Here is a 25,257-nt window from a genome sequence, read left to right as displayed (position 1 = left end):
CTGAAGAGTGAGGAGAAACGCTGGCGGTATAGCATTAAGGACGTGACCTTTGAAATCAGACCGTGGTTCCCATCTCTTGAGACCTTGGCCAAGTTAATTCAACTTTCTCAACCTCAGCATCCTTGTTGGTTGAATGAGAATGTCAGTGCTCAAGTCATGATGTTAACCGTGAATAGCTAACGCTTGGTCTGACTCACACACTTAGTATTATTGTTTTCTAAATTCTGCAACAGTGTAACATCTTCTAGGTTCATGTATATTCTGGAATCTTATCTCCAAGTCCACAGCCCCTTGGAATTCCAATATCAACTCTATCTTTCTGCGTGGCTATTTTGATGCACATATGAACCCAATAGAGCTGGATGCAAGACAGTGAGCTGTGAAGAGCAACCTCAGCTAGAACCCCTACAAGCTGTTGCCCGCCAAGTCTCTTCTTCCTCTCTGCTTCTGCCAGGCAAACATGCCCTGGTTTTCACTTCTCTTATTCCAAAGGAACTGTCCCAGTATTTTAAAATGCCAGATCACTATCAATTGGTAAGAATCATGAATCAAGCCATTCTAGAATTAGCCTGCAAAGCTCCTTAAGGGACAAAGGCATCACACTGAGTTTAGAATTCTAATAAAGATCGAGGGCTTGCCAAGTATTTAGACAATCTTGCTTCTGTGCCTTTTGGATGCTCATCATCTGGGGTAACGGAAATACTGAATGCGGACTTCAAAGATGATTCTTTTTGTCCTCCATCCTTGAAGCAAAAACTGAATTTGAGAGAGCTCTCACAGGATTTTAGATAATTAAGAAAATAAAACTTTGCCCAAGGTTTGGCAAAAGCTGATCTAATGATGAAATAAGTGTCCGTGTCTGGTGTTTACCCCTCCCCCACTGAAGTCCTGCTAAGGTAAATATTTAGGAGTTCTTTTCTTTCCTCAGGGCCCAATATAATATTGACTCTCAACCAAAACAATGACTTGCTGCGTTCTTGGAATTCACACAAATCATCTTGACCAAAAAGGGAAAAAAAGAGAGAGACTCATGTTCATTTATTTATTCAGTAAGATTCTGCTGAGAATTTACAATGCATGAGGCACTCTTCTGGTTGCTGGGAAGAAAACACAGACAAAGATCTTTCCCTTGTGAGGTGGTTATTCTAGCAGAAGAGCATATACAATTTTTTTTTTAATAAAGAGCTATATTTTTTAACAAGCTAGAAGATAAGTGCTATGAAAGACGTGCGCACACAGAGCTTTTGGAGACCCCAAGTATGGAGAGGAGCGTTAATAGGCTCATCAAGAAAGGCTCATTGAAAAGGGGACGTTTCTGCAGAAATGGTGGGGATCAGGCAGCTACTCACGCTCATTTGTACACATCATTTATGCACGAACATAGTAAATGAAGACACCAGCAGCGGACCACTGTGCCTCCATTACACAACACACAGAATTCTTCGGGTCCTTCTGAGACCTGAAGACAACTTTGTTCAGAAGTGCCAACCTCCTAACACAGAGAGAAACACCTAAGGTATCAGAGACTCGATAATCAGCCTAACTAAGGTCACTCACTGCAAAGATAGACTAGAAAACAGCACAGCGGCTGAGAAAACGGGCCCAGAAGACAGACAGAGCTCGTTCCAAACTCAGTTGTTTCTATTTGTGTGACCTTGGGCGAGGTGTTTGACCTCTAGACTCTCAGACACAAAATCCTTGCCCTAGCAACAGCAGCTCTGCTGTGCTGCGGGAGGCAAGAGATAATTCGTGGAAATACACACGACGTGCCTAGCGCAGAGTAAGCACTCAATACATGTAATTGTTACAAAATGATTTTTCAGCCACTAGGTTGCTCTGCCATGCGGAAATTGAATTTACCCCTGTTTTATTACTGAGTAAAATGAGGCTCAACTGGTTAACCCAACCTTCCCAAGGCCACACCAGGACCTGTGGCTCTAAATTCACTGTGCTTCCACCAACCGACACAGGACTCGTGATTCTGGCCCGGAAAGTGAGACGCTAGCCCAGCTCCGAGCAGCCCCGGGGTGGGGAGACGTGAGTCAGTCCCACCTTCTCCCACCACGCCCCCTGAGAGACACTTCTAGATCTCCTCTGCAGGAGGAGCTGGTCGCCTTGGGAGCGGAGTGTCATGGTGGGGAGGGGCCGCTGATGATGCTGAGCCAGCAAGAGGGCACAAGGGGAAGGTCGGAAGCGGCGTCTGGAGGCTGGCACGGACGCCTGCTGTCCACCGCCAAGGTGGTATGGAACTCAAGCAGCTCTCCTCCCATCTCTGGATCTGTGTCCTCATATGACCAGACTGGACTCCGTGACCTTGACCGCTGCGTCCTGTTCTTCAGTGTGAGGCCCTCTCTTCTCTCTTAAAAGTCCCACGACAGAGGAAGAGGGCATGTAGTAAAAGCAGTGAGGGAGCACGGCATTACAACAGCCGTCGCTCTGAGTGAGCTTCTGCCCTACGTGTTCTACAGACACTGCCTCACGACCTTTCACAGTACGCCCGACGCTGGAGACTGTGCCTGTCTGTACTTACACACTGGGAAATAGAGGCTTGCAGAGAGGAAGCAGTCTGGTTCCGGTAAACCACCGGACTTGCCTGGGGCTCAGTGGTAGAGAGTCCGCCTGCCGTTGCAGGAGATGCAGGTTTGATCCCTGGGGTCAGGGGTTTGATCCCTGGGGTCAGGAAGATCCTGGGGAAGGGAATGGAAACCCACTCCAGTGTTCTTCTCTGGGAAATCCCATGGGCAGAGGAGCCTGGGGCTCCAGTTCCGGGGGCAGCAAAAGAGTCAGACAGGACTCAGATACTAAACAACAACAAACCACCAGGCTGGGATTTGAACCAAGGTCCGCTGGACTTCAAGGTCACGCTGCCAGCAGCTCACAAGCACGGTAATGAGTTACCATCTGGTGAGCACTTGTCACCACTACCAGAACGTTCTACCGGCTTTACAAGCGTTACTCTCTACATTTGGGCAAAGAGGAGAGTAACACAAATTAAATAAATATTTTGGAAACTGACCACAACTCTGAAAGCACTGCACACGTTCTCCTCTTTGTGGTGTCATCTTTACTGGTCCCACCTTGTCTGCAGGGAGGTGATGCAGACCACGTGCCCAGGACTACCACCAGAATTAAACTCCAATCAAGAACGTGCCGCCACCAGGAGCACAGGTTTAAGTGGCGAGAGAAAGGCCATGTGGCCAGCCTTGCTCCTGCCTCCTCACCAGTTCCTCCCTGCTCTTTTGCTTTGCCCAAGTCTCATTCCTCATTCTTTATTTATTATCTTGCTACATGTTACACATTTTTATAAGCCACTTTAAATCTCTTCTGGAAAGAGATATTGATGAATAAATAAATACAAAATAAAATCGCCTGTTTGCCCGAAGCCAAGATCATCCGAACACGCAGCCATCAGACCAGCAACAGTGCCGCCAGAGGCCTTTGCCAAATGGATTCTGGACAGACAGCGCACGCACAGTGATTCAGTCTAAATCAGCCCCAGCTAAGGATGATGAGGAAAGGCAGACGGGCAGGGAGCAAATGTGCCGCTCGCGGACGGCTGCAGGTCTGTGCTACTGCACTCCTTTCCTGACATCTTCATAAACCCAAATTCAAGGGTACTGACCCAGGGCTGCATCTTGAAGCTGGGAAAAGCATGGAGGGTCTCCTCATCCCTAACATACTCTGTGTGTGTGTGTTTCTTTTTTTGAACATTTTATTTTACACTGGAGCACAGCTGATTGGCAATGTTGTGTTAGTTTCATATGTACAGCAAAGTGAGTCAGTTTACATACACATGTACCTATTCTTCCTCTAATTCTTTTCCCATTTAGGTTGTTACGTAATATCACCAGAGTTCCCTGTGTTACACACAAGGTCACTTTGTTTACCCATTTTAAAGATAGCAGTGTGTACCCATCACTTTAGTATGATCCTCCTGAGCATCAGGTACATCTACTTTTCAATGGACAGAGGAAAATGTTAGAGAAAACCCAGGTTGGCAAGTGTTTGCTGACCTTCAGAGGAGCTAGAAAGTTTGTTCTCTCCAAGACGAGTTCCACCTCTCCTTGTGATGCCTTGTCTAAACTCCTGAACTGGTCCAAAATGATTGATAATTCTAGATAGAGTAGCCAATTGGTTTCCTAATGTTATGGTTGGAGAAAACCAACAGCAGCTGCACAAAATCTCTAGGCAGGGAGAAGAACCATGGATCGCTGCAGCCTCAGAGGAAAGTATTTGGTCCCAGGCAATTTAGATAAACTAAGCTGCTGGGGAAATATGAGTGGAACAGTGAAACAGCAGCTTCCTGTTTTGGGAGCCCACAAAATAGCTGAAATTGCTGGGTTTTGAGGATGCACAGTAAGAAAAGGAATCCTCAACGTCATCATAAACCCACCATGCTCCATGGTACTGAGCCACGTCAGCACTGCCCGTTCTCAGTGATCTGTTACCTATTTGCTGCTGGGCACAGAAATATCTCACTTCCAGACACTTCCTGGGGGACCACGAGCTCTAGGTTATCTTTCCCCCACGATAGTCATGTCTGCTCAAGACTCACAGCTTCATTTTTATATTGGCCAACACACCTGGGCTTTCCTAGTGGCTCAGTGGTAAGAGGATCTGCCTGCCAATGCTAGAGACGCAGGCTCGATCTCTGGGAGGGGAGGATCCACTGGAGAAGGAAATGGCAACCCACGCCCGTATCCCATGGAGAAGTATCCCTGGAGAAGGAAATGGCAACCTACTCCAGTATTCTTGCCCGAGAAATCCCATGGGCAGAGGAGCTTGGCTGCTACAGTCCATGGGGTCACCAAAGAGTCGGACACGACCTAGCTACTGAACAACAACAGCAACAAGACATCCAGGCCATCTAACTCACACACCGCAGAGCTCACGGAGAAAGACCAGACTGACTGCTCTCTGGGATTATTAACCTCCCCCAGACCACCGCTAAACCTCAGAACACTAACAAGGGTTTCTGAAGTGAAGAAGCCCAGCAGATTCTGGTGTTTAATATACTGGACTAGGAGCCAAGAGGCTACTATGGGCTAATCGAGAAAATATATGGGAAGATGATTCTCAAAGTAATAAGTCTGCACTTGGAAGGGATTGTTAGCAGGGCCCAGATGTCAGCTTTATAATAGCTCACACTGTGGAAAATATAGAGCCACAGATTTGAAGAGTACTTATATAGCTCAGCAAAACTAAACCACTTAGATCCTCCAAGTCAGGGTCAAAGTTATTTTAAAATGGTAAGATAAAAAGGTTGTACGATGTGCCTAAATTTATGCAGCCATTGCCCTCAGCTGGAAATATGCAACTAAGGTTTCTAAAGGATCTTCCTTTGTATTCTATGCTAAGCAGTATGCTGTCTACTGGGGTTGCAGTGATGAATATACAGAACTAAACAAATATTAGATGATAATGATCTTCCCTGAGCCGCTAGAATACAGCTGACATCATCTGCTTGTGGTAACTTCATAGGAAAAAGGAATAAAGGAATGAGGTGCAAGACCATCTGCCACTCAAGGTGTCAGGGCGGACTGGGGCCTTAAGGATGTCTGAGTGGTGGGAGAAAAGGAAAGGTAACTGCTTCTTGTACCAACACTCTCTGTTCAGGTAAAAAGTAGCTCAATCTAGAGATGAAAAGAGACTATTCCAGAGCTCCCCTTCTTCTCAGAAATTTGTTTGGAAGAAAACTTTAGTTGGCCATTTTCTAGTTGAATTTAAACTTATACATAGGAAAGTAATCTCCAGCAAGACTCACCGAAAAATAGGGCAGAACCAGCATGGTGTCGTGGAATTAGAATGCTCTGAAGTTCTGTCACAGTGGGGTCAAGTCCCAGGCAGTCATGTAAATTATCTGAACTTCAGTTGTGTCGTGTATAAGGACAGGAATAACACCCAAGTCACAGGAGTGCTTGAGGATGCAAAGAAAAGGCATGCGTTCCCAACAAAGACGGGTTCTGCTGCACGCCATGGAAGGCATGAATCCCCCTTCCCCAGATGACAGAGGACTCTCGTGATCCCTCACTTTAAAACCCTGTCCTCGCATGATCCCATCTGATCTTTACATAGCCCATTTTGAGGTAAGGCAATTGGGATTTGGAGAGATCACCAGACTTGTGCAAAGGCCACATAGCTAGGAAGAAAAGCAGCCAGACCTGCGAACCCATCCACCTCATCTCCCAGCCCTTCAGCACGGCGGTCATAAGGATACGGGCGCCCCTACCCGAAGGTGGGAGCTTGGGGGGCATAGGTGGGAAATCTGGAAAGTGGAAATCTTGAGTTCTCCCTCACTCTGTGATCCCACGATCAACTTCTAGAACGCCACATACATTCACTCCACACACTGACCTCAAATCTCTCACACTTCATCACTGCCTGCTGTCTCTGTCTCTTCCCCGGGCAGGGAGTACAGGAGACTCTTGGAAATTACAGGAGTCTCTGACAGTCACGGCTCTGCCCTTTGGACTTCAGACAGATGGAGCAGAGATGAGGAAAAGAGGTCTGGAGATGAGGCGGGTCTTGCCAAGAAGTGAACACCAGTGGAAAATGCTGGGAGTGGCAGGTCTCCTGCAGCCTGGTGAGACACTCTTTCTACTGTCTGGACTGCACCTCCTTTTCCAAATCTTAGCTTTTCTGTGTCCCAGAGCAACTCAAGCCCTCTGCCTCTTGGAGAGTGATGAGAATAGATGAGCCGACCCCTGCAAAGGGCGATGGGAGGGGAGAGGAGTTCTGATGATGGGGAACACCTGGATAGGACCAGTCCTGCAAAGTGTGAGCAGGTCTCTTTAGTCCTGGGTGGAGTTTTTCACCCTCTAACCTCCTTAGGGCTTCCCTGGGGGTTCAGATGGTAAAGAATCTGCCTGCAATGCAGGAGACCCCAGGTTCGATCCCTGGGTCAGGAAGATCCCCTGGAGAAGGGAATGACTACCCACTGCAGTATTCTTGCCTGGAGAGTTCCATGGACAGAGGAGCCTGAAGGGCTTCAGTCCATGGAGTGACAAAGAGTTGGACATGACTAAGCAACTAACACTTTCACTTTCAACCTCCTTAGAGCTTCTCCCAAAATCAGCACCCAGTTGATCAGTCCTAAAAGAAAGACCTCAATTCTCTATGCTTTAGTTTAGGAAGATCCCTTGGAGAAGGGAATGGCTACCCACTGCACTGTTCTTGCCTGGAGAATTCCATGGACAGAGGAGCCCCGAGGGCTACAGTCCAAGGGGTCACAAAGAGTCAGACACGACTGAGTGACTAAGCATGGTGAGCACTCAAAGGAAATAACTTCATGGACTCCAGTCTGAAAGGATCTGAGATTTCCCTCTGGCCCACAGCAGAAATCCCACACAGGGCATCTCTGATGGCTGCCCTTTGAGCTAATGGTGACCCTTTCCAAGCAGTCTTTATGGAGCTGGAACAATTCCCACGATGGGGACATTATTCTCCCACAAAGGAGCTCATTCTGTTTTAGAGCCTTCCCATCATTTCCAGCTCTTCTTATAATGTCAGTACCATCACATTCCAAATACCTACCGGAGTTTTACAAGTTTCTTAGATATTCAATTAGAGATGCTTCTTGCTCTTTACCTTTTCTCAATATAACCCCTTAACTGAAATAGCCTCCCTAGTCTTCCATATGGTCTCACCTACCTTGTCTCTGATTCTAAAAGCAGTCACTTGGAGGAGGTAGGAGATGCATTATCAGTCCCATGACACAGATGAGGGGACTGAAACCCAAAGATGCTAAGTGTCTCGCATCCCTGCAAGAGAGAAGAAACACTAGCAGCTCCCAACACGTTGTGCTCCACACAAACCACACTGCCTCTGACCCTGCTCTCCAAAGAAAAGAGAGATGACCTCTTTTTTGATGAGAGGAAACCAAGATTCAACGTCGTCGAGTATGTTTTGAATCTGGACTGTGGTTCATTTCCTCTCTGATCTAATTTGGCCATGCTTACCTTCGGCAGGACCAAGAGCTCCTTTCCTGGAAGATGAGCCTGGATGGGAACAGAATGTGACGTGAGGTCCGAACGTGGCTTTTGGAGACAAGAGGAATAAACATCTTAAGTGCCTGCAGCTCGTAAGCCGCGACATCCATAGAAGCACCCATTGGTAGGTGCCTAGATGTCTGTCCTGTTCTGGGTGCTCCGGGAAGGCAATTAGAAAACCAGGGTGTGGGAATTCGCCACTGATTCAGCGTCTCTAATCAGGCCCCAAGCTTCTAATTAGGCTTCTCTGAGCCCCAGAGGAGAGAAATCTTCAGGAAACGGCCCCTGAAAAGTTAGCTTTCTCAGTTCCTCCCCACTCAGACTGTGTCTCATCTGGCAGCTCCGACCATCGGGGGGATAGGAGAGATATTTCCACGCCTTGAGACGTTCTCAACAACCCAAGGGGACACCTTCTGAACAATCTCATTCATGGAGCACAAGTGAAATTAGTGATTATGTGAAGTTCTAGAACCCTGCCTGCTCTTTGACTCAACTAATATTAACAATCTGTCTTCATAAAGCAAAAATAGAGACACAGACATAGGGAGCAAACATGTGGACCCCAGCGGGGAAAAGGGGTAGGGGGAATGAATTGGGAGACTGGGGTTCACACACACACACTACTATGTATAAAACACGTAACTGACGAGATCCTACTGTAGAGCCCAGGGAACTCCACTCATTGCTCCGAGGTGACCTCAACGGGAAGGAAACCCAACACAGCGGGGATACACGTATACGTATGGCTGATTCACTTTGCTGTACAGCACGAACTGATACGGCAATGTAAAGAAACTAAACTCCAATAAACATTAAATTAAAATGAAAAAACAATCTATATATAAAGTGCTTACAAAGTACCTCGCACACCATATTAGTTTTATCCAAATTTAACCCACTGAGCCACACAGCAATTCTATGAGGTCGATACTGTATTATTCTGCTCTACCAATGAGGGAACAGTGCTCGGAGAGGCCAAATACCACCCGTGGTCACATAGGTAGTAAGGGGGAAAGCTGAGACTGGAATTAGGGGAGCTTGTCAAGACACCTCCAGACACTGCTCTTAAGCACTCTTCTGGACTGCTTGATGTCAGCTGATCACAAATAACACTATTCAGGACAGAAAATCTGGACAGTGTCCAAAAACCATAAATGAAGACATTTTTGTGCTTGTTGTTTAGTCACTAAGTCATGTCCGACTCTGCGACCCCACGGACTGTGGCCCGCCAAGCTCCTCTTCCCATGGGATTTCTCAGGCAAGAATACTGGAGAAGGTTGCCATTTCCTTCTACAGGGGACCTTCCTGACCCAGGGATGGAAGCAGCATCTCCTACACCAGCAGGCAGATTCTTTACCACTGAGCCACCAGGGAAGCCTAATGAAAACATTTAAAGCCCTGTAATCACACCATTCCAACAAGTACCGTTATAGATGGGGGGAAAGCCACCAAGACGTAGTTACTTAGCAAAGAAACTCTGGCAGTGAACTGCATGGGTTCACACCCTCCTTCTCTGTGCTGGGAATTTAAAGAGCTTATGTGACTTATTTGGCAAAACTAATACAGTTATGTAAAGTTTAAAAATAAAATTTAAAAAAATAAAAATTATGTTGGTTAAAATAATAACCAATATATTTACTGATTAAAAAAAAGAAAAGAAAAGAAACTCGAAAAAAAAAAAAGAAAAAAAAAAATAAAGAGCTTATGTGACTTCTCTAAACCCACCTCCTGAGATGGACGTGGAGGTTAAAGATGTTCCGTAGAAAACATACAGAACACTCATGCATCTTGAGTGTCAAGCTTTTACAAAGCATTTGTTTTCTATTTTCTATTAAGCTTCCTAAAATTTAATTTAAAAATATTTCAAACAGAGAGAGAAACACGGAAAATAATGTACATGACCCCAGGTGTCTGCCGTTAAAACCAGTGAAAACACTGGTTTTCAGGTTGAAATACTAACAATGGGTCCTTCTCTTATTTGTTTTTTTTAAAGGGCCAATAAGTATGTGGATAATACTAAAGAACAGAGTGATAAAAAATTAATATCCTTCCAGATATCTTGGTACTATTAATATCCTTCCTGAATTTTTTATCTAGACATTTATTGCATGTTTTTAAAATTCGGGATCAAAATTCATACACTTTTTATGCTGTTCTGCTGGGGTGAGTTAATATGAGAAACATAGCTGTTATAAGCTACTCAAGTGGGAGAAACCTATAACCCACTGCAATACCCTAGAAAATGGTGAGACCTCATGCAGCTCATGATACCAGGGTCATCAAACAATATACCCCAAGATTCTGTACCCTAAAAGTCTAAGCAACCCAGGAAAAGAAAAAACCAACTCCCAAACTTCTCACAATAGTTGGTGCTATTATTGCCCTTGTCTGATACCTGATCACAGGGGTGGTCGTGATAACCTGACCGCAAAAGACATCCCCAGCTTTCTGGAATACAGAAACCCTCTAAATGCTTTGGTGAAGGAGAGACCCTGTAAAGAAAAATACGTTTTAAAATTTTAATATATATGTTTCTGAGATGTAATATCCTTCTACTCTTGACAGAAAGGGAATTGAAATAGGTTTCTGTAATTTTGAAAACACTAATAAGGACATGGCAACCCACTCCAGTACTCTTGCCTGGAGAATCCCATGGATGGAGGAGCCTGGTGGGCTATAGAGTCCACGGGGTCGCAAAGAGTCGGACACGACTGAGCGACTTCACTTTCACTTTCACACACAGGCACACACTTCTGAGCCTATACTAATCGATGAGATATGAGACCTCCCTTCCATTCATTCAGTCCCTCACTAGCCCTTCAGTTTTCTCTTTCATTGTTCTACTGATTACTGCTCATGTAGAGAAAGGCTACTGATATAAAAAAGGCTTTTTTACTATTTTTTATTGAACTACAGTAAAGAATCCACCTGCAATGCGGGAGAACTGGGTTAGATCCCTGGGTTGGGAAGATTCCCTGGAGGAGGGCATGGCAACCCACTCCAGTATTCTTGCCTAGAGAATCCCATGGACAGAGGAGCCTGGTGGCCTACAGTCCGTGGGGTCACACAGAGTTGGACATGACTGAGCAACTCTCACTTCACACTTCATAGTTGATTTACAATGATTCAGGTACACAGCAAAATAATGCAGTTATACATATATGTAGATACACATTTTCACATTCTTTTCCATTATAGGTTTCTACAAGGTACTGTATATAGTTCCCTGTGCTCTACAGTAGGTGAGTGATCTGCTTTACATACAGCAGTGTGTGCTTGTTAAATCCAAATTCTCACTTTATCCCTCCCCCATTGCTCTCCTCCTTGGTAACCACAAGCTTGTTTTCTATATCTGTGAGTCTGTTTTTACTTTGTAAATAAGTTCATTTGCATCATTTTTTTAGATTCCACATGTAAGTGATATCATGATATTTGTCAAGAAAGGCTCCTGATAATAATTTATGTAGGTCCTTTTTGCCTGGAAAACTTGCCGAGCTCTAATAATTGCCAGTTCGTTAGTTTGGACTTTCAATAAAAATAAAAGCTTCATGCATACTTTAAAAAAAGGTATGTCTTATGCTCACATGTGATGGACAAAATGTAAATCACAGACACTGTTGACCACTTAGCATTATATCCTGAGCCTTCTCCACCTCAGGGGTCAGATGAGGTCACACGTGCATTCATACTCCACCTCAGCTCAGAATGTCCTAGAAAGTGAAAGGTGGAAAGTGAAAGTCACTCAGCTGTGTCCAACTCTTTGTGGACTCTATACAGTCCATGGAATTCTCCAGGCCGGAATACTGGAGTGGGTAGCCTTTCCCTTCTACAGAGGATCTTCCCAACCCAGGGATCGAACCAGGGTCTCCTGCTTTGCAGGAGGATTCTTTACCAACTGAGCCATCAGGGGAGCCCCAGAACCACTGCCCATTCCACAGAGGTGCTCTAGTGTCTGGTCACCATTCTGCACTCCTAGCCTGCTCCAGGATTCGACCCCTGGATCAGGAAGGTCCCCTGGAGGAGGAAACAGCAGCCCACTCCAGTATGCTTGCCTGGGAAATCCCATGGACAGAGGAGCCTGGTGGGCCCCAGTCCACGGGGTCCCAAAGAGTCAGACACGACTGAGCGGACTGAGCACAGCACACGCAGCCCGCTCCAGAGTTAGGGAGGCGGCTCCACAGTACGTGGGCCTCTGCCCCAGAGTGCTGAACTCTCAAGTCACTGCCACCCTCCGCCGCCATCCACCAACACAGCCGCATGGAAGTGACCTCTTCGTTTGCGTCTTTGTACGTCTGACACCAACACCCACCACGGACGCAGCCCCGCCCACCAGCGAGGCTCCGCGCTCAAGGCGCCTTCCTTGCGGGTTTCTCCAGCCGATAGTTTACATTCCTGAGCCTCTGGAGGTCTCAGCTCGATTCCTTTATATCTCAGAGGAAATTCCTCAGCCTCCTGTGTAGATCACTGGCCCTACTCACCTCCACCAACCCAACATCCACAGACTAAAAGCGAGTGTGTGCACTGGGAGATGTTTACATTTGAACCCCAGGTCCCCTCATCCAAAATATCCTATTATGCTAAATAAGTTCGGCCTCTTTGGTACTTTCAACTTTTTATTATGAAATAACATGACCACAGAATTCCACAGATATTAATGCTTGGTTCCTTGGAATAACTTCTTAGAAGCAGAACTCTGGGGAGAAGGGCATTTTCATTTTCCAGGGTCTTCAGATAGGTTTGAGATTTTAAACATTTTTCATGTGTTATTTAGACACTTTTATACATTTCTGGTAAGTTTAGCATTCATTCTCTTTGCCTTTTCTTTCCAATGAGATGTATGACTTCTCTAACTGAACCATAGAAACATTAAGGATAGCTCCTTTCATTTGAATTTATTTTTATTTTTTAATTTATTTATTTTGGCCATATCACATGGCTTGGGTTGGGAAGATCCCCTGGAGAAGGAAATGGCAACCCACTCCAGTACTCTTGCCTGGAGAATCCCATGGAGGGAGGAGCCTGGTAGGCTACAGTCCAGGGGGTGGAAAAGAGTCGAACACAACTGAGCAACTTCACTTCACTTCACTTTATACCACATGGCACATGAGATCTTCGTTTCCGTGCTCAGGGATTGACCCCACACCCCCTGAAATGCAAGCACAAATTCTTAACCACTGGACCAGGGAAGTCCCTCTCCTTTGGTTTGTTTGAGTGATGTGAAGAGACTGATTAGATAAGACCCTGATGCTGGGAAAGATTTAAGGCAAAAGGTGAAGAGAACAGCAGAGGATGAGATGGTTAGATAACATCACCAACTCAATGGACATGAATTTGAGCCAACTCTGGGAGACAGTGAAGGACAGGGAAGGGTGGCATGCTACAGGTCATGGGGTTGCAAAGAGTCAGACACACTTAGTGAATGAACAACAACAACAATTTATTGAGTGCCTAGTGTATGCCAGCAACTGAGCACTAAAGATGTGGTAATGAACAAAACAGATGAAATACCTGCCCTTGTGGAGTTTACATTCTAATAGGCAGAGACCCCCTCCCCCAAAAAAAAATAGTGTCGTAAAGATGTAGAGCAGGGTGATGTGATGGTAACTGTCTGGTGTGGTAACAGAGAAGGAGGACTCCTGGAAGTCAGAGAAGGTCTCTCTGAGGTGGCCTTTACACTGAGACCTGCATGAAAAGAAGACACAAGACCATCTTCTTATGTGAAAAACATGCCAGACGGCCGGACCCACAAGTGCCAAGGCCCTGGGGTGGGAATAAGCCGGGCTTTCGAGGAGCAGGGATGGAGGCAGGAGGAGTGCCACTCTTGTCATCTAAGGCTGGGAGAGTCTGGAGGTGCTCTCGCAGGAGGCCAGAGCCTCTGGTATTATTGCAAGATAATACCAAGCAAAAGGTGGTCATTAACTTTTGACCGCTGCCAAAGCGCCACTGCTCCCATCAATGCAATTTGAGTAAGCCCTCCAGGCAGGAAGTGAGCTGGGAGAAAGTCCCTGGGCACCCGAGGACATTTCCTGGGAGGGTTTTCTCCAGAATCTCCATTCCTGGAGCAGCCAAATCCCACCTGCTCCTTCTTGGACCTGGCACTCACACCTCTGAACATCAAAAATGAAATGTTTTAGTAGAAACCAACACAATACTGTAAAGCAATCATCCTTCAATTAAAAATAAATAAATTTTTTAAAAATGAGAAGTTTTAGCTCATAGACAACGAACTTACGGTTGCTGGCAGAAGGGTTGGCGGAAATAATAGGGAGTTTGGGATGGACATGTACATACTGCTATATTTAAAAGAGATAACCAACAGGAACCTATTCTATACCACAGGGAGCTCTGCTCAATGTTATGCGGCAGCCTGGATGGGAGAGGAGTTTGAAAAAGAATGGATCCGTGGATATGTATGGATGAGTCCCTTTTCTGGGCACGTGAAACTATCAACATTGTTGATCAGTTCAGTCGCTCAGTTGTGTTTGACTCTGTGCAACCCCATTGCTGCAGCACACCAGGTCCCCTTGTCCTTCACCAACTCTCGGAGCTTATTCAAACTCATGTCCATTGAGTCAGTGATGCCATCCAACCATCTCATCCTCTCTCGTCCCCTTCTCCTCCCACCTTCATTCTTTCCCAGCATCAGGGTCTTTTCCAATGAGTCAGCTCTTCTCATCAGGTGGCCAAAGTATTGGAGTTTCAGCTTCAGCATCAGTCCATCCAAAGACTATTCAGGACTGATTTCCTTTCGGATTTACTGGTTGGATCTCCTGGACTGGTTGGTCCAGTCCAAGGGACTCTCATGAGTCTTCAACACCACAGTTCAAAAGCATCAATTCTTCGGTGCTCAGCTTTCTTTATAGTCCACCTCTCACATCCATACATGACTACTGGAAAAACCATAGCTTTGACTAGATGGACCTTTGTCAGCAAAGTAATGTCTCTGCTTTTTAATATGCTGTGTAGGTTGGTCACAGCTTTTCTTCCATGGAGCAAGCATCTTTTAATTTTATGGCTGCAGTCACCATCTACAGTGGTTTTTGGAGCCCAGAAAAATTAAGTCTCTCACTGTTTCCACTGTTTCCCCATCTATTTCCCATAAAGTGATGGGACCAGATGCCATGTCTTAGTTTTTTAAATGTTGAGCTTTAAGCCAACTTTTTCACTCTCCTCTTTCACTTTTATCAAAAGGCTCTTTAGTTCTTCTTCACCTTCTGCCATAAGGGTGGTGTCATCTGCATATCTGAGGTTATTGATATTTCTCCCAGCAATCTTGATTCCAGTTTGTGCTTCTTCCAGCCCAGCGTTTCTCATAATGTAGTCTGCATATAAGCTAAATAAGTAGGGTGACAATATTCCGCCTTGATGTACTCCTTTCCTGATTTGGAACCAGTCTTTTGTTCTATGTATAATTCTAACTGTTGCTTCTTGACCTGCATGTAGATTTCTCAGGAGGCAGGTCAGGTGTTCTGTTATTCCCAGCTCTTTCAGAATTTTCCACAGTTTATTCTGATCCACACAGTCAAAGGCCTTAGCAGAGTCAATAAAGCAGAATTAGATGTTTTCTGGAACTCTCTTGCTTTTTTGATGATCCAATGGATGTTGGCAATTTGATCTCTGGTTCCTCTGCCTTTTATAAATCCAGCTTGAACATCTGGAAGTTTGTGGTTCACATGCTGTTGAAGCCTTGCTTGGAGAATTTTGAGCATTGCTTTACTAGCATGTGAGATGAGGGTAATTGTGCGGTAGTTTGAGCATTCTTTGGCATTGCCTTTCTTTGGGATTGGAATGAAAACTGACCTTTTCCAGTCCTGTGGCCACTGCTGAGTTTTCCAAATTTGCTGGCATATTGAGTGCAGCACTTTCACAGCATCATCTTTTAGGATTTGAAATAGCTCAAATGGAATCCCATCACCTCCACTAGCTTTGTTCGTAGTGATGCTTTCTAAGGCCCACTTGACTTCACATTCCAGGATGTCTGGTTCTAGGTGAGTGAGCACATCATCGTGGTTATCTGGGTCGTGAAGATTTTTTTTTGTACAGTTCTTCTGTGTATTCTTGCCACCTCTTCTTAATCTCTTGTGCTTCTGTTAGATCCATACCATTTCTGTCCTTTACTGAGCCCATCTTTGCATGAAATGTTCCCTTGGTATCTCTAATTTTCTTGAAGAGATCTCTAGTCTTTCCCATTCTGTTGTTCTCTATTTCTTTGCACTGATCACTGAGGAAGGCTTTCTCATCTCTCCTTGCTGTTCTTTGGAACTCTGCATTCAGATGCTTATATCTTTCCTTTTCTCCTTTGCCTTTAGCTTCTCTTCTTTCCTCAGCTATTTGTAACGCCTCCTCAGACAACCGTTTTGCCTTTTTGCATTTCTTTTTCTTGGGGATGGTCTTGATCCCTGTCTCCTGTACAATGTCACGAACCTCCGTGCATAGTTCTTCAGGCACTCTGTCTATCAGATCTAATCCCTCGAATCTATTTCTCATTTCCACTGTATAATCATAAGGGATTTGATTTAGGTCATACTTGAATGGTCTAGTGGTTTTCCCTACTTTCTTCAATTTAAGTCTGAATTTTGCAATAAGAAGTTCATGATCTGAGCCACAGTCAGTTCCCGGTCTTGTTTTTGCTGACTATATAGAGCTTCTCCATCTTTGGCTGCAAAGAATATAATCAGTCTGATTTCGGTGTTGACCATCTGGTGATGTCCATGTGCAGAGTCTTCTCTTGTGTGCAACCATCGACAGGAGAATGTTGGATCGCACCAAAAAAAGATACCCCACGTCCAAGGGCAAAGGAGAAGCCCCATAACTGCCAGAGCTGCTAGGAAGGTTCAAACAAACTTTGTCTGCACCAGGTCCCGGAGACCCCACAGAGACTGAGCCAGAAGTGTGTTTGAGTGTCTCCTGCAGAGGTCCGGGTCAGCAGTGGCCTGCCGCAGGGGCAGGAGCTCTGGGTGCAGCAGACCTGGGTGTGCCATGAGCCCTCTTGGAGGAGGTCAGCATTAACCCACCACAGAGCTGCCAGAAGCCAGAGGAGGACAAACGCTGTCTGACATCACTTACACGTGGCTTCTACAAGAGCCTTCTCCTCTGCTCTCCCCCATTGGCCTGTGTCACTATTTTTATGCTGGTACCACACTGTTTTGCTCTGAGTGTGGGCTGCTAATGGCTCCTAGGTGCAGCCTTCTCTGGGGTATTGCCCTCAACCAAGGGATACACTTCTCCCAGAAATGCCAAGGAGGAGGGGCAGGTGTCACATGCCCATCTCCTGGGGGCACCCCTCAGTCAATGGATAGTTAATATGGCCTGCAGAAGGCCAAAACCCTGCTTGAGGCAGAACTGAGCCCATGGTGTAGTTCATACTCTAGAGGTCCCTTGAGGATTCAGCCAAAGCTTGACTCCAACTGAAATGATATCATTGCATCCAGAGTTAATGAGGCAGCCCGCAGTAAATGGGCTTTACTCTTTGCAGAGTTTTGAGTGTGCAGAAAACACCCAGCCATCCCAATCCTATATTTTCTACTCCCTCAATGAAACACTGGCTGTAAAATTCATGGCTCAACTCTTTTTTTAAGGAACCCAATCTAAGGCACTTCTCTTTCCAAAGGTACAGACAAAAGCTCTATGCTTAATATTAATAATGGAGCAACAGTAATATTTGTGTAATACATCAAAGCACTTCAGATCCTCCCAATATGTCACAAAGAGATGAAAGCAATAATTACCCTACTATTTTGCAAGTTCCCAAGGGGATGTTTGGACTTCCCTGGTGGCTCAAATGGTAAAGAATCTGCCTGCAATGCAGGAGACCAGGTCAGGAAGATCTCCTGAAGGAGGGAATGGCAACCTGTCCCAGCATTCCTGCCAGGAGAACTCTGTGGACAGAGGAGCCAGGCAGACTGCAGTCCATGGAGTCCCAAAGCATCAGACACAACTGAGCAATGTCAGGCGGGGGGCGGGGTGGATGTTTAATGGAATACTGTTATTACTGGCTTATTCTCCCTCTTTTTCTCTCTATTTTGTCCCAACAGCCACTGTACCCTCTAGACCATTCCAGAAAGCATTCACAACATAGCACACACACTCTCCTTGTTTCACTAAGTTGTGCCCACTTTTTTTGTGACCCCATGGACTGTAGCCCACCAGCTTCCTTTGTCCTTGGGATGAAGAATGTTTAGCACACCTCACCTCATTTCCTCCGGAATCAGTAAACATCCCTCCTAATAAAATTCGGAGCAGATGCTGTGCCTAGGTTTCAGATCCTGAGATGAAACTTGACGTCAGGTTTAAGATTTAAGGACGGACGGATGTAGGATGGACGCAGTGTGTAAAACTTCACCCAGAGTTCTCAGAGTTGAGCTCTGCTCCTGCCACCACCACTGACGGGACAGCTGGACACAGGGCCAGTGGTGAGGAGGAACCAAGTTCAGTCCTCAGAGAAACTGCAGATGAGCTTTGAGACTAATGAGACTCAGGAGTTGCCGCGAAATCCCACAAGATTTGTTTGCACGCCCTCTGATGTGGGAGATGAGATAATGAGCACCTTCAGAAGAGTTCCCCTGACACAGCTGCCTTTCCCAGGGAGCCCCAGGGGCTCCCCAGGTGTGGAATCACGAGTCAGGGACCGCTTTCACACTCACTGCATCCTACAAAACCATCCCCAGAAGTGTTTTTAAAGAGCCTCTGGTTCGCTGAGTAAGAAGAAAACCTAAAATCTGTCAGCTCTATACGTCCATTTGCATAATCTGAGCTGCTTCTTCAAAATTCTTAAATGACTTTTGATTAGTATGATTCCAAAATTAAGATGAATCCAACTGGATTATTCTACCAGGTAAGTAAGATGTCATCGAGACCTTGATAACATTGATAGGGTCCTGGCTCTGAAGGAAGGTCCGCACAGACTAGGGAAGGTGAAACTGAGCAGAGATTCTGGCCACATCATCAGAACTTGTCACCTAATGGGACCACGTCAAGACTTGGATTTCAGCTCTTATATGAAATACACAAAGAAGACTGGCTCATTTTTTCTTTTCCTTGAAAACCTACAGCTGCAATCTTTTCAGGCTTATGTGTGTGTTAGTAGGCAACATTTAGAAAACGTAGATAGTTTTCCCAGACAGGGGTGGAGTATTATACTGCCTGGCTTAGACCAGAGAATTCACCATAAGGTACTGGATGTCCTGTAATTATGCTGTAGGTGGGATTACTCCTATGTACTGCAGCTTTGGCTGTGAAACACGGCAGACCTGAGTTAGAATCGGGACTTTTCAACTGGCTAGTCATGTGACTTTGAACAAGTTACTTAACTATTCAGAGCCTTAGTTCCCTCCAGGACAAAATAATACTTTTATCATAGGATCATTGTGAAGACTGTATGAGATAATGTATGTAGAATGTTTAATAACCTGGTTGGCACTCTTAGGAAGGGCACACAAGAAGAGAATAACAAAATCAGAAAAAAAAGATTTATCAAGACAATATGGATAAATCAAAAAGATATACTGTATGTGGAAAAAAGACACAAAAAAGATCATGTTTGTAAACTTTACACTTAAAATAAGTATTTTTTAATATACACATATTTTTAAATATATGTAAATATAAAAGCAATATACATAGGGGTATATATAGTTCACATATGCTAGAATATATCCCTGTAGGGGATTGGGAAACAATTGAGGGCGGACAGAAGAATAATAAAATTATATGAAGGATCTCACCCTGCTCAATAATGACGGTTTACCAGGAACGTGGGAATATGATTAATTTTGGATGCAAGACTTCATAATATGATGTTTAAGTAAAGACGCCCTGGAGAAGGAAGTGACAACCCACTCCAGTGTTCCTCCCTGGGAAATCCCCTGGACAGAGGAGCCTGGTGGGCTGCAATCCTTGGGGTCACAAAAGAGTCAGACACGACTTACTAAACAAGAAAAAAAAACCATCAATCACCTGAAATAGTGTTGCATAGTTTATATACTCAGTAAGTTGTAGCTAGAGTACACAGATGACATAGTACACACGTTAAGGAAATTCTTTCAAGAGCCTCATTTAGCCCACACATCTAGACATACAAATCATGGATTGTGAGAGCAAAGGAACGTTCATGATTATATCATCTAGCCCTGCCATTTTTCAGGACAGAAAGTAAAGCCCAAGGAGAGGAAGAGAACTTGTGAAGATTATTCAGCTGGTTAGCGTCTACTAGAGATGATAGCAGTGGATCCCGACAATACCAAGATGGCTTCCCGAAGAGCACACGTCACCTACGACCGGGCTGCTGGAGTGGGTGCAGGGAGCAGCTCAAGGAGGCTGTGTTTTCTGTGATAAGCCAGTGTCTCCCTCCCACTAGTGACCCTTGATCCCACCTAGAGGAGACCTCCAACCCAAGAATAACGTGGTAAAAATTAAAGTGAAGAAAAGTCTTTCAGTTATAATTTTTATTACAATTGAGATATAATTGGTATATAACAGTGTGTAAGTTGTACAATGTGCTGCCTTGATACACACATATTGCAATATGATCACCACCATAGTATATCTTCCACCATGTCCCATAACTGTCCTGTCTTTGTGGTGAGAACAGTCAAGAACTGGTCTTTAGCAACTTTGAAGTTTATAATACAATAGTTCGATGATAATCACTCTGCTGTGCGCTAGACCTTCAGAACTTATCTACTACTTGCTAGTTTGGACCCATAAACAACATCTTTTAATACCATCTGACTAATGTATTATTGACCAGATGTTGAATTAGATAATAATTGGGTCATTTGCAGTGATAAGGATAGACCTAGAGTCTATCATAGAGAGTGAGGTAAGTCACAAAGAGAAAAACAAATATATATGAATGCATATATGTGTAATTTAGGAAAAGGATACAGATGAACCTACTTCCAGGGCAGGAATAGAGGCACAAACACAGAGAATGGACGTGCAGACACAGGAGGGAAGGGAGGGTGGGATGGATGGAAAGTGGCACAGACATACATGTGCCCCCACGTGTGACCTAGATGGCCAGTGGGAAGCAGCTACTGACATATGGCTCAGGGTGCTCAGCCTGGTGCTCTGTGATGACCTACAGAGGTGGAAGTGGGCTGGGGCGGCTCAGGAGGGATGCGACGTACGTACACATGTAGCTGACTCACCTTGGTGTACAGCAGAAACTAACTCAGCATTGTAAAGCAATTATAGCTCCATGAAAGAAAAAAGAAAGAAGGAGAATAAGCTACAAGGACATAGTGTGCGACATAGGGAGCACGGCCAGTATTTCATGATAACTATAAGTGGAGCACAACATTTCAAAATTGCAAATCACTATATTGTACACTTATAACTTATGCAGCAACTGTACCTCAATTAAAAAGTAAAATTGCATAGCAAAAAAAAAAAATATATATATATATATGGGTAATGAAGGCATAGTCCACATAAAGAGTATATTTATCATCTTCCAACCTCTGAAATGCTTTCCTGACAAGAAGGGTTTAAAATCGTGTCTGGAAGGGGTAAAACTAAAGCCAAAGTGTGGAAGAAAAAGAGAGAGAATCTCAAACCAAAAAGAGAATGAGCAGGTAGAACTGTCCACAGATAGAAGCTCACAGGGCAACCAGACAAACACATGGAAGGGTGTTCAGTAGAGGAGACTCCAGTGTCCAATGGATACTAGAGCAGATGCAGCCTAGATTATTTCCAAATCTCAGAGTCTATGTGTCTCTTATCCTCACAGAAATTTCCAAATATAGCCCAGAGTTCATTTAAATTAGAAGCACCAGCTCATGGCTCAGCTCCCAAAATGCAGGATGTCCAAGAAGAGTCAGCCAGGTACAAGATTTCTCAAAAACAACCTCTGTACGTTTGCTCAGAAAGATAAACCTAACTTCAGTTCAGTTCAGTCACTCAGTCGTATCCGACTCTTTGCAACCACATGAATTGCAGCACGCCAGGCCTCCCTGTCCATCACCAACTCCCGGAGTTCACTCAAACTCACGTCCATCGAGTCGGTGATGCCATCCAGCCATCTCATCCTCTGTCATCCCCTTCTCCTCCTGCCCCCAATCCCTCCCAGCATCAGAGTCTTTTCCAATGAGTCAACTCTTTGCATGAGGTGGCCAAGGTACTGGAGTTTCAGCTTTAGCATTGTTTCTTCCAAAGAACACCCAGGGCTGATCTCCTTCAGAATGGACTGGTTGGATCTCCTTGCAGTCCAGGGGACTCTCAAGAGTCTTCTCCAACACCACAGTTCAAAAGCATCAATTCTTCGGGGCTCAGCTTTCTTCACAGTCCAACTCTCAGATCCATACATGACCACTGGAAAAACCATAGCCTTGACTAGAAGGATCTTTATTGGCAAAGTAATGTCTCTGCTTTTCAATATGCTATCTAGGTTGGTCATAACTTTCCTTCCAAGGAGTAAGCGTCTTTTAATTTCATGGCTGCAGTCACCATCTGCAGTGAGGAGAGAAAACATCTGTTCTTCAATTTTGAGATTTATTTTTTCCCATTTCATTCTCAACCTCAGATCTCCAGTCTATGTGGAATCCATGGCCAAGAATAACCTCACCATAGTAAATGAGTTCATCCTCATGGGCTTTCCTGACTATCCTGAGTTGGAGATCCCCCTCTTCGTGGCGTTTCTGAGTTTCTATCTAGTCACCCTTCTGGGCAACCTGGGCATGATCATTCTTATCCAGGAGGATGTCCGGCTCCACACCCCAATGTACTTCTTTCTGAGCCACCTCTCCCTGCTGGACACCTGCTACACCTCGGTCATCACCCCTCAGGTCCTGGCCACCCTGGCCGCGGGCAGGACAGTCGTCTCCTACAGCCAGTGTGCAGCCCAGTTCTTCTTCTTCACCATCTGTGCAGGCACGGAGTGTTTCCTGCTGTCGGTGATGGCCCTCGATCGCTACGTGGCTGTCAGCAGCCCGCTGCTCTACACCGTGACCATGCCTCCCAGGATCTGCTGGGCGCTGGTGCTCGGAGCCTACGTCTGTGGGCTAATGGGCTCCATCCTGCGTACCTCGTGCACGTTTACCCTCTCCTTCTGTGACGACAATCAGATCAACTTCTTCTTCTGTGACCTCCCACCCCTGCTGAAGCTGGCCTGCAGTGACACAAAAGATGTGGAGATTGTCATTGTCTTTTTTGGCAACTTTGTGATTTTGGTCAATGCCTTGGTCATCCTGATTTCCTACCTGCTTATCATCAAGGCCGTTTTGAATGTCAGCTCTTCAGAGGGCAGGGCTAAGGCTTTCTCCACGTGTGCCTCCCACCTCACTGCTGTGGCTCTGTTCTTCGGGACCCTTGCCTTCATGTATCTGCGGAGCGCTTCAGGCACATCCCTAGAGGAAGACAAGGCAGTGTCTGTCTTCTACACTGTGATCATCCCCATGCTGAACCCTCTGATCTATAGCCTGAGAAACACAGATGTGAAAGCAGCCTTCAGAAAGGTCTCTGGTAGGTTCCAGGTGTCCCAGAGCATGTAGATCTGGGTGAAAGGCTCTCTCGGTCCATTTTGTTCCCCATATCAACCTATCCTAACAGGCCCCAGCAGTATATGCAGCCCGCATCCTCAGAGAGACAGTAATTACACAGGCACACAAGAAAGACTGCAAGTCAGCAGCAACATGGATGGACCTAGAGATTACCATCCTAAGTGAATTAAGTCAGAAAAAGAAAGACAAGTACCATACTATATCACCTATTCGGTTCACTTCAGTTGCTCAGTCGTGTCCTACTCTTTGTGACACCATGCTCTGCAGCATGCCAGGCTTCCCTGTCCTTCACCAACTCCCGGAGCATACTCAAACTCAAGTCCATCGAGTCGGTGATGCCATCCAGCCATCTCATCCTCTGTCGTCGCCTTCTCCTCCCACCCTCAACCTTTCCCAACATCAGAGTCTTTTCAGATGAGTCAGTTCTTCGCATCAGGTGGCCAAAGTATTGGAGTTTCAGCTTCAACATCAGTCCTTCCAATGAATATTCAGGACCAATCTCCTTTAGGATGGACTGGTTGGATCTCCTTGCAGTCCAAGAGACTCGCAAGAGTCTTCTCCAACACCACAGTTCAAAAGCATCAATTCTTTGGTGCTTGGCTTTCTTTATAGTCCAACTCTCACATCCATACATGACTATTGAAAAACCATAGCCTTGACTAGATGGACCTTTGTTGGCAAAGTAATATCTCTGCTTTTGAATATGCTATCTAGGTTGGTCATAACTTTCCTTCCAAGGAGTAAGCGTCTTTTAATTTCATGGCTGCAGTCACCATTTGCAGTGACTTTGGAGCCTAAAAATATAAAGTCTCTCACTGGTTCCATTATTTCCCCATCTATTTGCCATGAAGTGATGGGACTGGATGCCATGATCTTAGTTTTCTGAATGTTGAGCTTTAAGCCAACTTTTTCACTCTTCTCTTTCACTTTCATCAAGAGGCTCTCTAGGTCTTCTTCACTTTTGCCATAAGGGTGGTGTCATCTGCATATCTGAGGTTATTGATATTTCTCCCGGCAGTCTTAATTCCAGCTTGTGCTTCCTCCAGCCCAGGGTTTCTCATGATGTGCTCTGCATATAAGTTAAATAAGTAGGGAGACAATATACACCTATGGTGGGATTTAAAACATGACTCAAAAGAGCTTATCTACAAAACAGAAGCAGACTCACAGATGCAGAGATCAGACTGTGGTTGCCATGAGGAAGGGAGGATGGAGATGAGTAGGGAGTTGGGGTTAGCAGATGTGTGAATGAGTCTGTGCTTCCGACTCTTGAGCCCCCATGGACTGTAGCCCACCAGACTCCTCTGTCCATGAGTTTTCAGGCAGGAATACTGGAGTGGGCTGCCATTTCCTTCTCCAAGGGATCTCCCTGACCCATGGATGGAACCCAGGTCTCTTGCATCTCCTGCATTGGCAGGCGAGTTCTTTACTAGATGAGCCACTGGGGATGCCTGGGGGTTAACATATGCAAGCTCTTATATATATCAGGGATAAACAACAAGGTCCTACTGTATGGCACAGGAAACTATATTCAATATCCTGTGATATCCTTTATAAACCATAATGGAAAAGAATATGAAAAAAGAATACATTATGTGTATATATATATGTATGTGTAAGTGAATCACTCTGCTATACAGTAGAAATTAACACAACATTGTAGAGCAACTATACTTTAATAAAATTTTTTTTTTTTAATTTTAACTGTGTATATGATTACCGTTGTTTCCAGCAATTCAAGTGTACTTCCTTCTCTTGCTCCCAACCCC

The 25,257-nt window shown here is 45.2% G+C and overlaps 1 protein-coding gene across 1 annotated transcript; it reads left to right on the top strand.

Annotated features, from left to right (window-relative positions):
* The first annotated feature begins 22,534 nt into the window (after window positions 1-22,534).
* Window positions 22,535-23,479, top strand: LOC129628580 (olfactory receptor 9I1). The gene has a single exon (XM_055548038.1). It carries the CDS (start codon window positions 22,535-22,537, stop codon window positions 23,477-23,479), a length of 945 nt encoding a protein of 314 aa, XP_055404013.1.
* Window positions 23,480-25,257: the final 1,778 nt, after the last annotated feature.

Source organism: Bubalus kerabau, chromosome 15 (assembly GCF_029407905.1).
Source record: "Bubalus kerabau isolate K-KA32 ecotype Philippines breed swamp buffalo chromosome 15, PCC_UOA_SB_1v2, whole genome shotgun sequence".
NCBI lineage: Eukaryota > Metazoa > Chordata > Mammalia > Artiodactyla > Bovidae > Bubalus > Bubalus kerabau.
This window is presented reverse-complemented; position numbering and strand designations above follow the sequence as displayed.

What these genes read in the sequence shown, in the direction of transcription:
- LOC129628580 (XM_055548038.1), top strand. Translation starts at nt 22,535, where the DNA reads ATGGCCAAGAATAACCTCACCATAGTAAATGAGTTCATCCTCATGGGC.